Source organism: Typha angustifolia, chromosome 8, assembly GCF_048772165.1.
Source record: "Typha angustifolia cultivar Huaian chromosome 8, ASM4877216v1, whole genome shotgun sequence".
NCBI lineage: Eukaryota > Viridiplantae > Streptophyta > Magnoliopsida > Poales > Typhaceae > Typha > Typha angustifolia.
In genome coordinates, this window is record NC_133246.1 from 17,047,656 (window position 1) to 17,066,648 (window position 18,993).

At 41.3% G+C, this 18,993-nt stretch overlaps 4 protein-coding genes across 8 annotated transcripts; 2 read left to right on the forward strand and 2 right to left on the reverse strand.

Annotated features, from left to right (window-relative positions):
* Positions 1-229: 229 nt before the first annotated feature.
* On the reverse strand, positions 230-4,671 carry LOC140764734 (uncharacterized). Its single transcript, XM_073103465.1, has 2 exons — positions 4,383-4,671; positions 230-4,303 (listed from the first exon to the last, which is right to left on the reverse strand). Exon 2 carries the CDS (start codon positions 4,283-4,285, stop codon positions 350-352), a length of 3,936 nt encoding a protein of 1,311 aa, XP_072959566.1. The 5' UTR covers positions 4,286-4,303; positions 4,383-4,671; the 3' UTR covers positions 230-349.
* A 689-nt stretch (positions 4,672-5,360) lies between these two features.
* LOC140764896 (protein SENSITIVITY TO RED LIGHT REDUCED 1) lies at positions 5,361-7,932 on the reverse strand. 4 transcript variants are annotated; one of them, XM_073103726.1, is made up of 2 exons: positions 6,987-7,932; positions 5,361-5,710 (listed from the first exon to the last, which is right to left on the reverse strand). In XM_073103726.1, the coding sequence occupies exon 1, from the start codon at positions 7,873-7,875 to the stop codon at positions 6,994-6,996; it is 882 nt and encodes a 293-aa protein (XP_072959827.1). In that variant the 5' UTR covers positions 7,876-7,932; the 3' UTR covers positions 5,361-5,710; positions 6,987-6,993. The 4 variants fall into 4 exon arrangements, with proteins under 4 accessions (XP_072959827.1, XP_072959828.1, XP_072959829.1 ...); XM_073103727.1 differs by lacking the exon at positions 5,361-5,710 and adding an exon at positions 5,771-6,280; XM_073103728.1 differs by lacking the exon at positions 5,361-5,710 and adding an exon at positions 5,772-6,197.
* Positions 7,933-12,665: 4,733 nt separating this feature from the next.
* Positions 12,666-17,595, forward strand: LOC140765888 (uncharacterized). 2 transcript variants are annotated; one of them, XM_073105187.1, is made up of 4 exons: positions 12,666-12,825; positions 14,561-14,799; positions 14,926-15,006; positions 17,455-17,595. In XM_073105187.1, the coding sequence occupies exon 2, from the start codon at positions 14,573-14,575 to the stop codon at positions 14,741-14,743; it is 171 nt and encodes a 56-aa protein (XP_072961288.1). In that variant the 5' UTR covers positions 12,666-12,825; positions 14,561-14,572; the 3' UTR covers positions 14,744-14,799; positions 14,926-15,006; positions 17,455-17,595. The 2 variants fall into 2 exon arrangements, with proteins under 2 accessions (XP_072961288.1, XP_072961287.1); XM_073105186.1 differs by having other exon boundaries at positions 14,561-15,006.
* Positions 15,426-18,322, forward strand: LOC140765887 (UPF0014 membrane protein STAR2-like). The gene is made up of 3 exons (XM_073105185.1): positions 15,426-15,768; positions 17,455-17,700; positions 17,817-18,322. The coding sequence occupies exons 1-3, from the start codon at positions 15,502-15,504 to the stop codon at positions 18,129-18,131; spliced, it is 828 nt and encodes a 275-aa protein (XP_072961286.1). The 5' UTR covers positions 15,426-15,501; the 3' UTR covers positions 18,132-18,322.
* The last annotated feature ends 671 nt before the right edge of the window (positions 18,323-18,993 follow it).

Consider the following 18,993-nt stretch of genomic DNA (forward strand, 5'->3'; position numbering starts at 1 on the left):
AGCACCACAATAGAAGAGCTACCATTCTCCAGTCTGAGTGAAAGTGCATCCCATCCGTATATTGAAAAAAAAAAAGAGTAACTTCTTGAGTCAAAGCATTCACCTATATCTTCTATCATGTGTATAAGTCTATTTTACTTGAAGTAGCAGTTTAAAGGGAGCGCATCGCAGTAACTAGGAAAATACATCAATAAAAGCGGAATCAGCAGAATGATATGAATCAAGTAAATCTATGTAACTCAAAGACTGGATAGCATTTGATGACATATAAGGACTTCTCCTTTTCTAACTACTACCCAAGTTGGTGGCTTAGCATAAACAGCATATGCAATAAAGGACTGTAAACTATTCACAATAAGCTTGTACTCAAGAGCCCAAGTTGCCTCTCCCTACTAAATGACCCATCATCGAAATCTTCATTGGTGGAGTTCTCTTGACATAGCATCTTATTTTCCTGCAAGGAATTCAACTGAAGCGGCTCCCAGCTTCCAGAGTTGTCAGAACTCCTGTTGCCTGGTGCTGTGTCATTAAGTGATTTCATGTTCTCCATTTCTGGCCTCATATCATTATAAACAAGTTCAGAGTTCTCTTCTCTGGCAGATGATAAATCAACATTAAGATCAGTATCACAATCATACCCAGCAGAAGAAACACCAACAGCTGGGTCTCCAGTTGCCTGTACATTGTCCAAAGGATCTGTAGCATCTCTCCTTTGTCTTTTCCACTTTTTAGTAGATGAGGTGCCATCATCCTCAAAATCTTCTTCCTCTCTATCTCTGTGCAGGTAAACCCACAATTTTCTATCAGCATCAAACTGTACACATGGATCACGTTCATAATGCAATCGATCCAAAGCCCCACTGACAACCTGGTTAACTTGTGCATCAGAGACATCTTCGACAATATACTGCGAATCCCTTATCAGTGTACAAACATCTGCTCTTGTTCCAATACTCCCAGGCAACCTGGCTGCTGCATCCCTTACAAGACAAAGAATAGTAACATGTGGTGGGCGGTCAGGCTTAAGCATGAAATGGTCCCGAGCTTTCGAAGTTGGCTTTCCACCTCCTCTTCTAAGGGGAGCAACAATAGATTTTTTACCATCGGCGGCAGTATACGAAAATGCCCTGTCAGGAACTGAGTATCTGAGAAGTTCCTCATGGCGGAAGTATCTTTTTACTTCATCAGAACTTGGGCTAATAGTGTTCAGACTTTTCTGAGCTCTTAGATCTTTGAATCTCTCCTTCTCATCTAAGTTTGAAAGCATTGAGGCAGGAGGTGCTGGAAGGCTTCCTATCTGCTGTAGTGTCTCTTGACCACTTTTTAGCCAATTAGCAAATGCGTCAACCAACTTCACAAGCATCTTGTGAGGTAAACCCCATGCCTCAGAAGAAGTTTCCTCTTCAATAGTATCATTATCAGAACTAGAAGTGAGTGGACCAATCCATGGCCAACTTTTGTTTGACTTCTCGTAGGACACAAGCGGCTTCCATCCCTTTGCTCCTAAAGGTGCAGTCTTAGATGAAAATATTTTCAACACTCCTCGCACTAAATCCTGGAGTGGCTCCTGAGTTTCAAGGATACATGGATCTCCTGGGTTTGATCTAACTCGATTGACAATCTCCTGAAGTGTGAGAGAAGGCAAATTGTTTTGTCCTGTATTCTCTGCAGTATCTATATCCATTTTCTCATGAGACTGGGATAGGCATGTACCAGTTGATACTTGATGCATCCTGCTCCGCTCATCTTTCTTCAACTTCAGCCTACTACTGTCCTTCTCAAGATGATTTTCCAGTGTGCTATCCTCAATATGAGTAACCATAGCCTTACGGACAGACGAAAGAAGATGTATGATGGAGAATGAAAATCCAGTGTGAATTGTAGGCGTGATTAGTGTAAATGGCTTCTTCTGCAGGTTCACAGGCTCCACATCCACTGTTCCCTTTTCTGGTATGACCAGATCAGACACCATCATTGAGGTGTCATTTCCAGCACCTGCTTTCCTTTTTCCCTTCTTCCTCACTATAATGGTGTTATCAATTTGCTGAACTGGACTTGACTGCCAGTAGAAAGATTCACCTGACTCATCTAATTGCGAAGCATCAGCCTTTCCTTTTGGCTTCTTCGTCGCGGAGTTGCATCCTAGCAGGGGCATACTTGACCTTTCATGATGATCTGTCTCACTATTGTGAACAACAGAAACTTGGACTCTTTCTGCTGATCTGCTCTTGAGTCTCTCATTATTCAATGATTTGGAACTTCCATCCAAATTTTCCCCGTTTTCATCCAGCATGGACCTGTCATAGACATTCACATAGTTTGCTTGCCGCGAAGAATGATCCAGATGCACCATACCTTTCCGCTTCTTCTCTGCAGTATGACTCTTCACTGCTGATGGCTGCAAGTTTTCACTAGTCTGCAGAGCATGCCCTTTCTTCATCAATTTAATGTCAGACAAATAACTAGGCTCAATCATGCTATCTTTATGCTTCCCCTTCTTAGCATAAGGTTCCACAACTGGAGGAATACGAGCATACACCTTATCTGTGTCCATAAGTCTGTTGGCTCTTTTGGAATCAGGAACAGATTTAACTACTTCATATGGATAGAACTCTGTCCTCCTTGTTGAAGTATTAATAGCTTTACCCTCCTCAACTTGTTCTGACGAATCAGATTCTGTCTCCTCGCTTTGAGCAAACAAATTAGCACCCCTGGAGTACTCCAAGCCCATCCCATCATATTGAGCATATTTACCCCTGATCTTCCCTTGTAATACTTTTGCTTTGAGTTCAGAAGAGAAATTTGAGTCATCCATCTTCACTGAAATATTTTTGTACGACCTAACATTTGGACTGTGGTCGACTTTTAGTTTCCTGCTTTTATACTCATCTGCGCTCTTCCATTTTTTCCTTCTAATGTTCCAATCATCAGATTTACCAGAATGATCTAGGGAGACTACTTCTTCGAGCACTTTATTATGCCGGACAGGACGATTACCAGATAACCAGTCCATCTGATTTCCTTTCACCACTTGATGCTGAGCTCCTCTAGCATGATATGTCCATTCTCTTCCTGGATACTTCTTCTTCAGAGTGTCAAAAGATTGGGGATCATAAGAAGCTACAGTGACTGCTTGATCGGCATTTCTTCCCTTATCTTGGTAATAGGGTGACCCAGCGTTGCCTTCTAGGTAGTCATCTCGAAATGTGCCTCTCTTGTATCTTGTCATAAATTCCTGTTTCTTTCCTGGCTTCGTCAATCCTGCCCTGAACATTTCACTTCCATGTGCTGCATTCCAGTCTCCTTGCTTTCCTATCTCATATCCGTGTTCCTCCAAAATATCACCATCAACAATCATCTGATGTCTAGCTCTTCGGACAGCTCCCAAATCATACCCTGCTCTACCTTTAGTCTCCGCACCATGCTTGACAGCCAAAGAGTGAGGGACGACCCCTGCTCTATACCCCTGATCAGAAGCCTTCTGAGCAGCAACCCTCAACACTCCCTTTGAGTTCTCTTTCTTATCATAATTAGGTCGTCCAGGACCCATCTTGAACCGTTTCTGCCGGAATTGATCGCCGAAATCCTCGTCGCTCTCCAAGTCAGTCTCCATCTCTGCATCACCATCCTTCTCATAACCCAGAGACCTCTGATTTCTGATTATATTCAGAAAGCGAAGCCTCTCTTCTATCCCGTAACCTGCACAATTCTGCCAGGCATCCCTGATCTGAATAAGACTTCCGACCATCGAATTCTGGTACTCTCGAAGGCGATGGTAGTGCTTGTGCCGCTGAAAGAAAACCAAACCCTGGCGATAAAGAATGATCTTGGGGTCACACATCCCGCCCTTCAATTGATTGAAAAGAGTGGAAATTGGACTCCCGAAATGGAAATTCTTCCCAGTAAAGAGCTCCTTTAGGGTCCACCCAAAGGTTTCCTTGTCCATATCCGGGAGTAACGCCGAGAGCGCGAACCTTTCCTCCTCTGTGAGGCAATTATTCCAGGTCTCGAGTGAAAGCACCGAGCCAAGGTCAGCCAGATCGTACAACTCGAGCGGCATGCTGCAGCTCTGGTTCCCGACCTGGACGATCTCTTCCCCGGCCTCCCCGAGCTCCGAGGCGTCGACCTCGTCGGATCCCATGCCAGAGTCCGCGTCCGAAGATGCCGCCAAAGCTTCAGATTCCTCCGAGGCCGTCTGGACTTCGTCTTCGTCAGCCCATCGACTCCCCGGGGAGGAATTGCCATCTAATCTCGAAACCCTAACGCTATTCTTCACCACCGTCATCCCACCACCAAGAAAAGCCTAAAGAATCCCCAACAGATCGTAAAGAGAAATCGAAACCCTAGCTACAATTCTAGGCAGGAGATAAGGTGAACCGTACCAGAAGAGAGCAGCCGCGAGGAGGAGGGTGGGGTGGGGGGGGGAGATTGGATCGCGAGCTCGAAACCCTAACCGTACGAGGCGGTTTAATATGTAGAGGAGCGAGGCGAAGAAGACGACGACGACGTGGACGCACGCGAGGCGTCCGATGGAGAGTAGGAGATGGCTGCGAGAGGAGCGAGATAAAAAGGGAGAGGAAAAGAGAGAACGGGGAGAAAGAGAAAAATAAATAAAAAGAGAGGGGGAAAGAAGGAAAATTAGAGAGAGAGAGAGAGAGAGAGAGAGAGAGAGAGAGAGAGAGAGAGAGAGAGAGAGAGAGAGAGAGAGAGAGAGAGAAGGGAAGGGGGGAGGGGAGAGGGGTGGGCGAAGAGGAAGGGAAAGGAGGTAACGGGGACGGTGACCCAACACCGATATCCGAGACCGTTACGATGTACGCAGGTCAGTATCGTTTCCGATATGATTCGGGAAATATTCACCGTAGGATTTAGTAATGGATAATATGGGCCGTCTGATTTAGAGTAAGGATCGTTTCTATGTGGAGTGGGTGAAGACAGCGCGGGAAACTCGTAAACTGTTCACTAAAACCGTCGGACTTGGTCATCTGAAATATTCGTAGTAAATTCTTTCCTCTTACGATTAGTATAATGGTGAATACTTCCCCATTCCTTACTAGTTTTGATTTTGGGCCTGAGAAAATTTAGTGTAGTTTTCAATCTCGATGTAATTTTTTTCCAGACGGTATTTTATCCCTTCACTACAATAGAGTATGGCAACTTATCCGATGCTGGACCTTCATTGGATCTCTGTGGTCAATATGTGTGCTAGAAATGTGGGACTAACTGATAGCTTTGTGGAACACTTTGGCTATCTCAATGATTCTGTCATGATAAAAGCATGAGCTGCTACACTTACCCCAATACTTAGCACTGCATATCAGGGTATTGTTTAATGTCACCACTGAATACATGAAAACAAAAAATTACTTGGAAAGAATTCAGCAACAGCAATAAGTAAGTTAATGGACAGGAAGGAACTGGCCTTTTTTTTTCTGATTTATAAGACAGCCAGAACATTTACTTCAGAAGAATTTATCTTGGTACCTAATTGCCCTCTCTACACCAAGAGATGAAAACTGTGTAACTTAAATTAATTGAACCCTGAAACTCCAATAATGCCTCCAGTGTGATGCTGGACATCTGAACTTTCCTAGGAAGCTATACAGATAAATAACCAGAAGGCACATTTGCTAATGGTGCTGACATTCAAAAAGCAGCCATGATATGCAGGAGAGAAAATACAGCATAGATCATATGCCGTAAGCCGGTAGATCTGCAAACACATATATGTTCCTTGTCATATACCCAAAACAAATCCAATAATATACCAAAATATGTAAAGATAAAGTAAAGCCAATCAAGCCAAAAGGTGTGCAACAAACTAATAGTAAGCCACAAATGATCTAGGGAACCAAACAATGCACTTATCTAAGGATATTCAAGGTTTATATTGTAATGTTATATTACAAGTTTACAACAGATTCCTGTTGCAGCTTCATGTAAATTGACATTAAGAGTATATTTGGAGTTGAAGAAAACAACTTGATAAAAGTTATAAATAGTTAGCCTTCAATGATTAGATAGGTCGTCATTACAATGTGCAAAGTGGTAACCCAAAATGCAAAATTATTTGCATAGAAAATGCGTCGTCAATAGACTGCATCTGCATGTGAAAGGTCTTATGGTTAAAGCACATGTGTAGCCTACGCCAAAAGCCATAACCCTTTAAAAGTTCTTCATCCGAGCTCTACATTCCAGTCCTGTGAAATGGATGTCCGATAGAATAAGGCCCTCGCAGATCTTAAGAATGTCACACCAAACAAATGCTTCCTGATCCTGGACTCTGGGTAGGAATGGTGGACAATATATGAAAGGGGTAGAGAAAGCAAAACAACAAGTTTTTGTTTGAGCAAAAAGATGCTATACAAGAATTCACTGTGATAATTTATCACTTTGCATTCAGATTTTATTAGACAGTGTACAAAGAAGTCTAACTGCACCCATGATGGTGTGGTGATAGAAACTTGAGTAGGTCATATAGATACATAACGGAACCATAACTTGTAGCAGATTGTTGATGGCAAAGCTGAAAAATCAATTGATAAGAGATAACAATGAGAAATATATCAAATAAAACCCACATTTGCTCCTTCAGTACTACCGACAACATGTTCATTCAACATTGAAATTCTTCCAAGAGTCTTTATCTAAATTTTCTCCAAACACTTCAATGATGTTATAAAAATTTACCATATAAAGCTTCTGCAGTAGTTAGAAAGTAAATATAAAGATCTTCCAGAATTCTAGTTTATGTTAGTGGTTTAATCAATACATTTGCAGAGATTACACTGTTCACGTTTATACAGTAGTTCGAGAACCAGCCGTCACTTGGCATCAAGTTTCACTTCCAGTATTGAAGTGGCAATAGAACAGGATCATGATCATACGGAGGAGTAGTAGAACATAATTATTCAGTAATCGTACCAAAATAATATAGGATATTCCAAATTATGAGGTTTAGATATAAATAGATATTGAGCAAATCTTACCACCATATTATTCGATTAGCACATCCATCTGGGTGTCATCATCCAACTCAAAAAAATGCCAGCTTGTATCATGAAAGGCCTTTAGAAATCTATCTTCCTCATCCACCTTGCCCCCATCCTGCATTCCAACTTCCTCCACATACTTCCTTACCCCAATCACATGCCTAGACGTCTTCGCCGCCGCCGTTGGCTTACCACACAACCTTACCCACGAAACAAAACTCGCATACTCCGAGAAGCTATTCCCCAACACAACCATCCGATTCAGCGCCGACGGCTTCCAATTGGCCTCAAGCAGCCCATCGTACAACCCGACCTCACAATGCGGCATATAGAACAATGTGGACTCCGTCACCGCTCTCCGGCCCTTCTCGTCGACATCGCCCACCACGCAACCAAGCGCCGCCGCCACGGCGCACTCGGTCGCCGAGAGGATCGGGTCGAACACCTCCATGGCAACCATGGCGGGTCCCATCTCTCGCCGGAGGAGGACTGCGAGGGCGAGCTGGAGGCGAGGTATGGCGTAGGATTCAATACTCCCGATGCCGTAGACTACCATGCGGGTTGGAGAAACCCTAGAAACGCCGCGCTGGATCTGGGGGGAGTTGAAGCGGGAGAGTAACCGGCGGTAGAACTGGGATCCCTCGAGGTGGACGATGGTGGATTGCATCCTTTGGAGGAGATTCGAAACCCGAGCGGGATCGACGATGGGATCGTGAGGAGCCCATGGCGATGGAGGGGATGGTGTTAAAGTCTGGGTGCTGGAGGAGACGGGACGGTATGGGGTTTGATTCGGAAGCCGGCGGACTCGGCGTGGGAGGACGAGGGTCCATTCTCCGTTAGGATTAGGGTTTGGTTTTGGGGTTTTGGCCGCAGGAGCGGCCGCCATTGTTAGACCGGAAACAGGAGGTGGAGGTGGAGGCGGAAACCTCGATTAATCTATAATTCTTTTTTTCTCTTTTTTTCTTTTTTTTTTCCAATTGGTCAATTAATTATACGTGTAACGTGCACGTGTGTATGATATCCCACACGGATTTCGCTAAGCCCATTAAGCTTATTGGATTGGGCCTCTTTCGTATCCAAACTCCACTAGCCCGTTAATTTTATTAGATTGGGCCTCCTTTTTCTTGTCGAGGTCGTGGTTAGCTACTCAAATCCTGCGAGTCCTTAATATCCATTTACATTTACATTTAGGGGCATTAAGTTAAAGCTTATAAAGTCTGGAGTAAGCGTAGATTTTTGTAGTGATGATAACGTTGACCATAGTGAAGCATGGTTGACCAACACTGTAGCAGGAACTGTCTGACTTCCCGCACCCCATATGCTCATGCGTGTCTACTTAACCAAATCTATTAGCAAATCGAAGCCATACAAGCATCTGCATTTAGTTCACGACAGCCCCGACAGCTCCCTACTCGGTCAACGCGGACACGCAACTTTAGTCAGCGCTAACAGTGAGTACGTTGACTCCGCTACCAATACCATGCATTCGTCCGTTGGTCTCCGGTTGGTTCATATATCTCCACTGTACGTACCGGACCCTTTACTCCTGTTCCAGTTTTTTTTTCTTTCTTTCTTTCTGAAAGTTTTCAAATGCTATCCTCTGGACTTCCCATGTCTTGTCCCAAAAATTTAAAAAGTTAGTCGTTGAAAGTTGAATGAGAGATTATATGTAGAGAGAGAGAGAGATGGCAGGCGTTTGAATTCCGAGGTACCATCGCCATTGTGGTGCTTTTTCCACTGCTGCCGTCTCATTAATTACTTCCCTTTGTAGTTGTTTCGTTAGAGTACGTAGCAATACTTATGATGCCACGTGAGAGCATACCCTAGTGGCAAAGAGGCTTCAATTCAATGCATATATATATATATATATACTTGGAATGTTATTGGAAAGGAAAGCGTTGGAGATGGCGTGAGGGAGAGGAGAATGAGATGATTTAAGAGGTGATGAAGGAGAGGTCACATCGTGGATCAGATTAATATATATATTAAATCCTAAAAAAAAATGCATGCATAGATGCAAAACTAAGAAAGAGCCAAGTTGTTTGTATCTTCCATTTTTCTTTTTCTTTTTCTTCTTTTAGCTTTAACTAGCTAGACCTCAGTAATAATTAATAACATACAAGTATATAGTTTGATGGCATGTGCATGCAACGTATATAGTTACACAAAAATAGAGAAAAAAAAAAAAGAGAAATAGATGCAGATTTTGACTCAACTGGTGGGTATTCACCATTAATATATATATTTATATATATTTATAAACTAAGTGATAGACAGGCAAAATGAATGAGTGGAAGAGACATAACGAAATTTTTTTTCGTACAATTGGGACCATGGAAAGGACAAAGTCGGATATATTAATGTTGGATAGGGAAGGTAGGGGTCTGTGAAGCTGGCTTATGAGCTAAAAAGTCCTGCAGTAATTAAGACCTTTAAGGCTATTCAATTAATGCCTAGTAATTAATTACCAACGACAGCAAGATGATCTGAATGGAATTATTGTTGTATATATTAATACATGCCATTAGATCACATAAACTATTTGAAGCCAATAATATTACCATCCTTTTATAAGTTTTAAGAGAAACCAAAATATATTAATCTCCCTTGTACTGCATTGAGATCGAAGGGGAAGTACATGGAGCAGGAGATCAACTTGGCCTGCAGGTCGCTTGAGACTGATATATATGCTCACCATATTGTAAGTTGGTATGTGCTTTAATATTCCATTTGTTTCATTCGAGAGAAATTAATTAGCAAGTAAAAAAACAAAATGAAATAATTCTGATGGTTAAATTATAGTTTTTCTTTGCCCTTTTCATTGGTCAACTCTTCTCCATGCTCAATCAAATCACGAGAGAAAAGACAAAAGCACGTAGGCAAAGCTAAAACATGCAGATGCTAATTACTACTGCATTAGATATATATATAGATATGTTGAATATAATGCAATAATCACTAGCTTTAAGGAAAATAATTAATGAAACATACAGACAAACTAGTCCTTTTTTCACCTCTGGCTAGTGTTCTGACTGTGACGCGTGACTATACGCAATTAGATTACCCACTTCCATTTCTAAGGTGCCAAACCCTAACCTTGCCTACTTATATGTTTAGATTTCACTAGGGTTCACTTGATCTGTTCTTTTTGGAAATTTGCATCCTATATGTGTATGGCTTATCCATTTCTTATTGCTTGCTTGGAAACTCATGCATGGGAAAAGCTATTAACTAGATCTCTCTCTCTCTCACTCTCACATAGTAAATAGCTTTGTAGTGTTACAAATTTAGAACACTTGTACTATATGTTTTATTTGTGAGGATTACATTTTTATTTAGAAAATTAAATGGTGTCTATACGTTTGATTTCGTGCTCTCCTTTAAATGTTGTCATTCATATATATATATATATATAGTGGTCCTCCAACCATCAATAAGGACTGCAATTAGCCGTTAGAGCTCACTGTGAAATATTTGATAACATATCCATGTGATATCTTAGTTTCAGAAGGATATGATCTTAATGCCATTATAAATTAACCAACTTTAATTCTCTGGTTGTGGGACGTCAGTGTCTACAAGCATGCAGTTGTCGGATCTATGCACTGTTATTTTTTTTTATAGATTTAGCTAGAGATCTCGTATTTAGCATTCATTTGTTATAAGTTCATAAGATGTTAGCTGCTTCATTTGAAAACTAGATTCATGAGATGTGTATATAGCAGTACAAAACTGTAGATAGGAAGTTAAAGATAGAAAGGAATCTGAGGAGGATATATCCTTGCTTAAGTTGAACTTTGCTTTGCATGGTTGCAGGTCATCATCACCTTATTATTTACATTTCCACCTTAAGTCTAGACAAGAAGGCCTACGAGGAGCCTCGTGTCATTCCCCTCTTCAACCGTAGCACAGACATTAAAAGAAAAGTTAAAAAGAGCAAAACTAAAGGGAGAGTGAGTTTTCAAAGCCATTGAAGCACCCATTCAATGCCCCTTCTGATCACAATAAGTACTGAATCAGCATGCAGTACTTCTTCTTCTTCTCTCTCTCTCTCTCTCTCTCTCTCTCTCTCTAGTTTTTATAAGATCCACTTTGCTCCTATATACATTTGATCTGCTTCACTTTAATATCCCCTTTGTCTCTTGTCTCACTTCCCCTATCCCTCCACTTGTCATCCCCCGTGCAGCCATATATCCACACCCACATGCCGATATATCTAAGAAAGAAAGAGGTAGAGAAGTAGAGGGAGGAGAGATGCCTCAGGCTCCTTCAACAAGATGGTGTCCAACTCCAGAGCAGCTGATGATACTGGAGGAGATGTATAGGAGTGGAGTTAGGACTCCGAGTGCCTCCCAGATACAGCAAATCACAGCCCATCTCTCATACTATGGTAGGATAGAAGGCAAGAATGTATTCTATTGGTTCCAAAACCACAAGGCTAGGGACAGGCAAAAGCTTCGCAGGAGGCTTTGTATGAATCACCACCTTCTCTGTACCCACTCACATCATCAATTACTCCCTCACCTGGAACAAGCTTTCCCCTCTCCTCCTTCCCTTCCATTGCACCAAAGGATCTCACCTCCATTCTTACACCAGGTATGCACTCTTGTTCTAAGCTAATCCATATATATGTATGTATTGTACAATGATACCATGATAATTCACCATTTTATCTAAACAAATAAGTTGATAGCTAGCTAGCCAATGATTCGTTTACTAAGTCATCACTAGTTGTTAATCTTGATGACATGGAACAGGGAGGAATCCATGGGCGAAATTTGCTAGTAAAAGAGGATAGCAATATCCGACGAGAAGAAGCATCAATGGTGAGCAGTGATCCAGCATCAGGATACGAATGGATGGTGATGATGGGTGCAGCAGCTGGCTCAACTATTAATCCTCCATTAATCCGAAGGCCACTCGAGACTCTTGATCTCTTCCCAACCAAGAGCAGTGGAGATCTCAAATACGAGAGCAGCACTTCCAAGCCTTCTGATATCAAATTGCTTCTCTAACTATCCCTCTCCATCTTTAATGCAACCAGCCACGGCTCTCTTCTTCTTACGTAGTAACGTAGCTCGGCTGTAGTGTAAAATTGTATCCAAGTAATTAAAGACTTCGATTTGTATGGTCACTGTAGTATACGTATGCTACTCAGAAAGTTAACGTGCATGCATGCACTCTTTTCTATATACTTCCAAAATAGAGCATCTTTCTCTCTCCCCCTCTCTCTAATCTCTTTTGGATTTTTCTTCTCAAGTCTGTCTCTTGTTTCCACAAGCCGACAAGTTCTACATCAATCTGAGTTGATACAGCAACAAGTATAAGAGATTAGAATTCCAGGAAGGGAATACACGTGGCAGAGTGATCAGTGGGTTAGATATAGTAGTAAACAATATTTATTGATGGGATTTCGTAAGTCACAAGTAAGTTATATAATGTTTGACTCCAAATGGAGTCATCGATCTCACCTTCACAAATATCGACTCGGTCGAACCCGAAATGAGCACTGTGAGCTCGAACTCGATGGAACCAAAGATATCGGCGACTTGCAAATAAATCCCTAAGAATCGGATTCGGGTTCTCTATCCGTTTGAGTCGGATATTGTCGGATCCGACCCGACCCGACCCGACCCGACCCGAACTCGTTCTATTGAAGGCGTTCGAAGCAGCAGTAGGATCGAAGTAGGCGAGCAGCGAACTAGCGAAGCAACCATCTCCTCCCCCTGTTTTCTAAATCTCCGCGCCCTCCTCCGATCTCGCTTCGTCTGCTTCTTTATGCTTCGCTCCTCGCGATCTCTTCCTTTGCGGAGTCGTAAAGCGTGGATTCCATCAGGTAGGTTCTTCTTCGTTTCGATTTTGTTTCCGATTGCTTTCCTGCTGCGGAGTAGATCCTTTCTCTCAATCCGGTGCCATTGTTCGCGAATTCTCTTGCCTTTTGTATATTTTGTTGGTTATTTTTTGTTGATATAGACAGGATGACGGTTGCTTAGGGTTCTTGTTGGTTATTGACGTGATGTTGAAAAGGGAATTCGAGTTTGGAAGCAATAAAATTATAATAGGGGATCAAAGATTTAGGCAGTGTTTAATCGATTTGCTTTGCGTGACCCTTAATTGTAACACTTATCTGGATATATCTAGCTGTGTAGTGGCATATAGATCAAAAATCGAAATTGTTAGATAGCTTCTCATTCTACTTTCTGAAGTATGGTTTCTGCTATCAAAGGTTGGTCATGGAACTGGCCTACTCCTTTTGGCCCATCCGCTGATTCTTTATAAAGACATGAAGTTAGATGCTACTATGAACTAGAACCTTTCCAGTCCAGTAGTTGAAGGTCGTCAATTAAATGGGCCAAGAGTTTCAAGTTGGTTCTTGTACAAGCTTTACACTGTTAGCAGACAGTTAAACACATTTTTAAGTTTACATGGATTTTGGGAAGATAAAATACGAAAATTGACTTGTTAGCACATATATTGCCTTTTAGGAAGATAGACATTTCAATTTTCCGTCTGAGGTTGGCTATGTATGTCCTCCAGTTTATAGTGACATAAATGTATAAAGTATAAACTGGTTCAGCAATGGTGAAGGACTATGTTATCACTCTCAATGGAAAATTTTAACAGCAATTAAGTTTGGTAAATTAGGTTTTGCACATTGTTAGTAAGGGTGACAACTTGTATTTGTATTTAAAGATTGTGATACTGAAGTTGAAGTTGTTACAAAGATTTTCTTCCCGATCATACATCATACAAAAGAAGAAAACTAGCTGACAAAAAGAAATGCAGATTCTTTTATACAAATATTATGAAACAGATAGCCAAATTGTTGGATGTGAGTTGGCCTCTTGATAAGTTTTTATCGTTGTTGAGGACATTTTTCAGACAGCTCATTGTGTACCTATTTTTAACTTCACTACTGTGCAGGAGTTCAATCTTAGGCACTTGATCCCTTTGAATTATATGCTGTAATGCTGCTTTTCTTGAAAAGAAAAACTTAAAGACGCTATCCAAGTGGACAATTTCCTTCTACTTTTCGAAGCTCACATCTTGAGTATGTAGTTGCGAAATTTTGTTTATCTAATAGAACAACTTTGCTTAATAATCTTTAGTGCCATCTCTCTCATGTTATCTTCATATTGTACTATCCAAATATATGTGAACTTGCAAGTGTTGTTTGATTTAGATAACAACTTATTGCAATATAACCTAGAAATCATAATTTGATCGGGCTATATATATAGATTAGCATATTCTTGAGCCTACTCACCAATCAAAGAACACAATTGCTCTTTCCCTTGCCTACCCTGAATTCTTTTTGAAGTTATAGGCTTATAGCCATCTCACATTATTTTAAAAAATGCATGAAATTAATGGTAGCAGGATACAAATCAGATCTGAAGTAGTTTAACTTGTAAGCTACATTCCTGCATGATGAGCATCTGTCCTCTATTTCACTCATGGATGCTAGACACCAGTTTCTCTGTTTCTCTTGTTGCGTCTTCCTAATCTTTCTTGGCACCCTAGAGTAAACAAATAACAATTGCTTTTTATTTTCTTCTGATTGGTTGCAGATTAGCTTTAAGATGGGTATATTTAGGAGCAGTTTCTCATTTCTGGTGGGAACTGGATGTGGTATTTACATTGCCCAGAATTATGACATCCCAAATATAAAGAAGCTTGTGAATACTTGGGTTTTCAAAGCAAAGCAAGTTGAAGAGACATACAGGAAGCCTAGGAAAAAAGATGAAGATTGATATTTGATGTATCATCCTCTTATATCAAGGGCACTAAGTGTCTGCGGTAGAATAAGGTGAAATTTGTAATGGAAACTAGAGAAGAATAAAACATTGTGGCAATTGTTGCAATTGGTTTGTCTTCTTTAACAATGTCGTTATCAATACCCGAGCTTTCTACCTTCTGTTGTGGTTCTTCGCAGGGATTACTAATTTTGAAGATTGGCAGCATTGGATAGGTTAAATCGTGTTCAACTAGATCCCTATATGGATTGGCTACAAATGTGAGTTTTACTACTTGTATTACTTTCCTTGACTTATGCCTTCTTTTCCTTGCAAATATGCTATCCAACTGATAAAGAAAGGGAAAATAGAGTCCTCTATATGATGCTCCTTATAATTACTCTGTAGTCTGTCTCTGCTTGATTCTCCTCCCGTGTAATGAGATTGCTTATCCTCTTTTCATTATATTTATACAGGAAATAGTTACTCAATAATTCCGGGTAAATCTTTAGCTCAAAATATAAGTCCAAAATTCTTAGTAGTTGTCGCCCAATTGACCAAATACCAGTCACAAAAGGGCCAGAGTCCTTGTACTGGTGTTCGTGTTAGATCTCAGAAAAACACCAGGAAAGCCATAGTCCACCTGCTGGGTCCCACTGGAATCTCTTTCTATTTCGTGTTTGAAACAAACTCTAATAATAACGACAAGATCTGTAGTCTCACTTCCTAGTTCCTACCACTTCTCTTCCATATTTTTTTCCCCTTCTTCTCCTACGATGCTCGCCCCAGTGGAATCCTCCGTGGGTTGGATGGATCCATCCTTTTGGATGGATTTCTTCACAGGAATGTTGAAACCATTGGCCGCGACGGCGGTGGTCTTGATGGCGGTGGCTCTCTCCTTCGTGCAAAAGCTTGGGCTCGAGGGGGAGATGATCTACGCCGTTGCCAGGTCCTTCCTCCAGCTCTCCGTGGTTGGGTTCCTTCTCCAGTTTCTTTTTACTCAGAAGAACGTCGCATGGATCGTGCTTGTGTACCTTTTCATGGTATGTTTTTTTTTTTTTTTGGGTTAAAATTTTGGATTTTTATTAGTCATTTGGATGGAAAAGCGATTTTTTTTTTTTGGGTAATTGGAGTTTTGAGGTTATGAAATAGAGGAAGAATTCAGATTGTTAGGAAAACAGCTTACCTTATATTCGGGGAAAATAATAGGCATATTTGAATGGAATAAATTAAGCGAAGGCTCTTTGAAGCATTTAAAGGAATCTTGAACGACCCAACCGAAATTAAATGGGATTCTGCCGGGGCTCAACCTGGTTTTGGTCGGGTAGTCACCACTTATCTTCGATATCCAAGGCCCAAGAGAGACTAAGGGGGAAGGGAGGGTCGCCATGGGAGATGACCGTATCTCACCGGGGTCCGGGAGAAAAGTGATTAGAGGGCTGCCGCTCTCCGCAGGGGTCAATGGCGGCAGAACTCGTAGCATAAACCAACATTAAATCCACCAGCCACCAGTGGCCAAAAAAAGGTCCAAGCCATGACTCACCATTCCAGCAAGCTTCCCGACCTCAAAGGTCGCCAGCCGGAGCCCGCTGCCGGCGATGTAGACATCTCTACAAGAGGGTAGAGGAAGCTCGTGGCGCTTGGGTCAAAGTCGACGCACGCCTGCGGAGAGGAACACTTGGGTGTTAAGAGGGGTAAAGGGGCGGAAGCGGGTAGACTTCCTCACCATTCTTTTATCCCGTGTTTTAATGTTTAAATATTCTTATCTGATCTATCATATAAAACTAAAACAATATTATCCACCTTTTGTCTGGACACATATTTGAAGCCAATCCTTCAAGACACGTGAGATGGACGTTGTACACCTTTAGCGCCATCACACTCATAGTGATGTCTGCATTGCAGACTATTTGTTGAGGGCTTGGGACCCATCTTGCGTACTGTAAGTGTTTCGCTCTCTCCAAAAGAATCATCAGATTGTCTGACTTCATCATAATCTCTCTATACTTTGTTTCAATTCGCCTCCACCCCGGTAGATTGCAGAGTATTTGTTGAGGGCTTGGGACCCATCTGATCCTTTCACCCATCCCAGACCATTTTATCTAGTTTGAGAAGGGAGATGGCCTACGTGAATAACACTCTCCATTGCACATGCAACTCAGTTTCGGGAAAGGTGGAATAACCCATCTTGCTTACTGTAATTGCTTGGAGAAGAGACGATGCATGCAATAATCGAAGAGCAATTGTGTAGACTAACTATAATATATATATATATTTTACATAAGTCACTTTATAATCTTGCCCGTAGTGAAAAATGGTGGCTCCAGAGGAAGCTTCTCACCAGGTTCCTTTCATGTAGAATTTTAAGGTTCTTGATCTTTTTCCAATTCTCGCCAGACTCGTCGGCATGGGGTTTTTCTTGCTTTGTGTAAAAATCAATCTGTTGTAATTCTTGGCCTTGAAGTTGTCTGTTATACTATGTGAGATGGCAATTGTGTTTTGTAAATATTTGTCATCCTATATGATCTTGTTCTGAATTCAATGTGATGATGTTTTCATGTTCTTTTTCTTCTTTATATTGAATATAGTTTCTTTCCTACGTTCTCTTTTGCTTTGCAGTAGCCTGAGGTTTATCTGTCTTTCTGTTTTCGGATGGAAGATATCATGATTTTGTTACGTGAATCTGCTGATCACTGACGTGCGCTAGCTCCACATCTACACTCATGCAGGTAACTCTTGCTGGATACACAGCAGGTCAGCGTGCCAAACATGTGCCTCGCGGCAAGTCCATTGCTGGCATATCCATTTTGGTAGGCACTGGAGTGGCCATGTTCTTGCTCGTCATTCTGAAGATTTTCCCCGTAACTCCGAGATACATCATTCCAGTTTCCGGCATGGTGGTCGGTGATGCAATGACGGTTACCGGAGTTGCCATGAAAAACTTCCGAGAGGATGTCAAAAACCACAAGAATCTGGTTCGATCCACTCAACTTGCTGCATTGATACTGACATAAAATAGTAGTGATAAACTTATGGCCCTAGTTGCTGAATCGATCGATTCTGTTTATTTGTTTTAACAACAAAATTAAAGGTGGAAACAGCGCTGGCTCTCGGTGCAACACCACGTCAAGCGATGCTTCAGCAGGTGAAGAGGTCTCTCATCCTTGCCCTGTCACCAGTTATGGACAAAGCCAAGGCTCGGGGGTTAATTTCTCTTCCAGGTACGATGACTGGGCTCATAATGGGAGGCGTATCGCCCTTGGAAGCAGTTCAATTGCAGATAGTTGTGTTGAACGTTCGTCTCGGAGCATCAGTAATCAGCAGCATCCTGGCAGTTTATCTATGTTGGCCTGCTTTCTTCACCAAAGCTTACCAACTCGATTACAAAGTCTTCTCTAGTGATTAAAATCATATTCTCTTCAGACATCTCGCACTATCACACCTACGGGCCAATTATGTTGTGATTAACGTAAAGCACGCCTAATTATGCATTAGCTTTTCTTCCTTCAAGAAATGGTGTATTGAATAATAAGATCGTAATGTTTTGTTTCCTTTTTTTTCTTTTAATTTTAAGAAAAAGAGCTGTATAAGCTGGAATATTTGGGCCATCTCAAAACATACAAGATGAAGAATGTCAATAATGGTTTCGCTGTTAGCCCTCAAAACAATACATTGAGAGAGCCATATTCCTATTAGATGTCCAATTTACATCACGATTATATTCTCAGTACATATGAGAGAAAATTAGAGGGCAAAGATCTCAAGATCTTTATGAGAGAAAATTAGAGGGCAAAGATCTCAAGATCTTAACTAGAGCTAATTATTGAGCTCAACCTGTCGGCTCAACACAAACTCAGTCGGTTTGGATTCGGCCCGACTTAAGCTTAGGATGGTGATGGGCGGTGTACGCTAGGCCTTTTCCCGTATGGCCTAGCTCGAAAATAAAACCTTACCCACTATGCTCACGACGTAGTCAATATGCCACCCTATTTTTATAATTTTTTAGTTTCACATTGAATATTTCAATATATATATATATATATATATATTCTTATAAAAGTTAATTTTTTTTAAACTCAATATTCTAGAACGATGTAAATTGAGTCAGGCCAGGTGATTGATGAGCTGGACTTTGATCAAATACTTAAAAAGACAGGTTCGGAGCCTGTACGGCCCTCCCATCACTACTGGAAAATAATAATAATAATCTCCATCGTTCCGATGCACGTGATAAGAGAAAAAGGTTATGAATTATGGCCAATCATGAT

Coding starts and splice junctions, on each gene's coding strand:
- LOC140764734 (XM_073103465.1), bottom strand. CDS start 4,285: ATGACGGTGGTGAAGAATAGCGTTAGGGTTTCGAGATTAGATGGCAAT.
- LOC140765887 (XM_073105185.1), top strand. CDS start 15,502: ATGCTCGCCCCAGTGGAATCCTCCGTGGGTTGGATGGATCCATCCTTT. Junction 15,769..17,454: donor TGCTTGTGTACCTTTTCATG/GTATGTTTTTTT, acceptor ACACTCATGCAG/GTAACTCTTGCTGGATACAC. Junction 17,701..17,816: donor TCAAAAACCACAAGAATCTG/GTTCGATCCACT, acceptor ACAAAATTAAAG/GTGGAAACAGCGCTGGCTCT.
- LOC140765888 (XM_073105186.1), top strand. CDS start 14,573: ATGGGTATATTTAGGAGCAGTTTCTCATTTCTGGTGGGAACTGGATGT.
- LOC140764896 (XM_073103726.1), bottom strand. CDS start 7,875: ATGGCGGCCGCTCCTGCGGCCAAAACCCCAAAACCAAACCCTAATCCT.